Source organism: Fulmarus glacialis, unplaced genomic scaffold (genome assembly GCF_000690835.1).
Source record: "Fulmarus glacialis isolate BGI_N327 unplaced genomic scaffold, ASM69083v1 scaffold27389, whole genome shotgun sequence".
Lineage (NCBI taxonomy): Eukaryota > Metazoa > Chordata > Aves > Procellariiformes > Procellariidae > Fulmarus > Fulmarus glacialis.
Genome location: NW_009233092.1, coordinates 3086 through 4328, shown reverse-complemented (window position 1 = coordinate 4328; position 1243 = coordinate 3086). Strand labels below are relative to the sequence as shown.

At 61.1% G+C, this 1243-nt stretch overlaps 1 protein-coding gene across 1 annotated transcript in view; it reads right to left on the bottom strand.

Annotated features, from left to right (window-relative positions):
• Positions 1-1243, bottom strand: part of LOC104082178 (glycosyltransferase-like protein LARGE2) — a gene marked incomplete at its 5' end in the record, with an annotated part of 4485 nt that overhangs the window by 1016 nt on the left and 2226 nt on the right. Inside the window, 5 exon segments of the mRNA XM_009585195.1 lie at positions 11-150; positions 272-374; positions 376-447; positions 606-752; positions 1087-1243. Of these exon segments, the coding sequence (XP_009583490.1) occupies positions 11-150; positions 272-374; positions 376-447; positions 606-752; positions 1087-1243 (619 nt within the window).

Sequence of the window (1243 nt, the reverse complement as noted above, 5' to 3'; positions counted from 1 at the left end):
CCGCCGCGACAGGTCCTGGTGGAACTCCTCCCGCAGCGTCTGGAGGCAGCCCCGGTACCCTGCGCTCAGGCGAAACTTGGAGATGTCGAAGCTGGGGGCATGGGGCATGTGGATCATGAAGGCGTTGGGCAGGACCAGCAGCTCATACTCCTGGGGGCAGAGCAGCGGCCCTTACTGTCAGCATCGGCTTGGTGGTACCAACATGTCCCTGCCCGTGACCCCCCCCCAACACCCCGCACCTCCATGGTGCCAGGAGCAGCCCCTCACCCACCTGCGCATCCAGCTCCATGATGTGGGACACCTTGTTCCAACCGAAGCCCACAAACCTCTGGTCGTACTTGGGGCAGTCTCGCCTCACTACAACGTAAGGCTCCGCGGTACGGCACGGTGGCCGTCCGCCACTTGGCATAGTCAGTTGGGGCATGGCCTTTTGGCCACACGTGGTACCTACAGGCAGAGATGGAAATGAGAGAGCAGGGAAAGCCGGCAGCTCCCCGGACAGAGGACGCAGGGGATCCTCTGAGCCAGCTGCCCCAAGGCACAAGGGTACAAAAGTTTCTGGGCGTGACAGCCCCGTTGGACGTCGGGGCAGCTCCAGTCCCTACCTGAAGGTGTAGAGGGAGCCCATGTCCAGCATGGAGAGCAGCTCTGCTTTGGATTTGGGGAAGGTCAAGCGGTAGTGCAGGGTCTCGAACGCCGGCACGATGAGAGCTGCCTTCCTCTGGGGCAGCTCCAGCTGCTGGATGGAGTTCCTACGGTGGTAGGAAGGGTGTGAGGTCCTCCCTGGCTGTGAGCCGTGACCACAGCCTCCTTCCTCAGCCCTTCCAGCCTGCCCAGAAGGGTATTAATGGGTTTAGACACTTCGTAGTGGTGCCACGCAGGGGCAGGAGGACCGGGGCAGCCCTCACAGCCATGGCTGCTTCCTCATCCGCTGGTGTCTGACACAAGCAAGGGCAGGATCCCAAGGTTGAACACAAAAGAAACAGTTTCTGCATGCTGAGAACTGCTGCCCAGGGCGTTTCCTGCAAACCCCGGTGCCTGGGGAGCCCGGCAGGCTGAGCAAGAGCCGGTTGGAGAAAGCCTTACCTGAGGTAATCGTAGAGGCCATACATAGGCAGGAAGTCAATGTCCGTCAGAAAGACGTATGGCGTCTGCGTGTTGGCCAAGGCCACGTTGCGCAGCAGGTTGATGGGGTAGAACTGCCCCTCCTTATAGACGATGTGGTAGGCGACGTTGCGGCGGG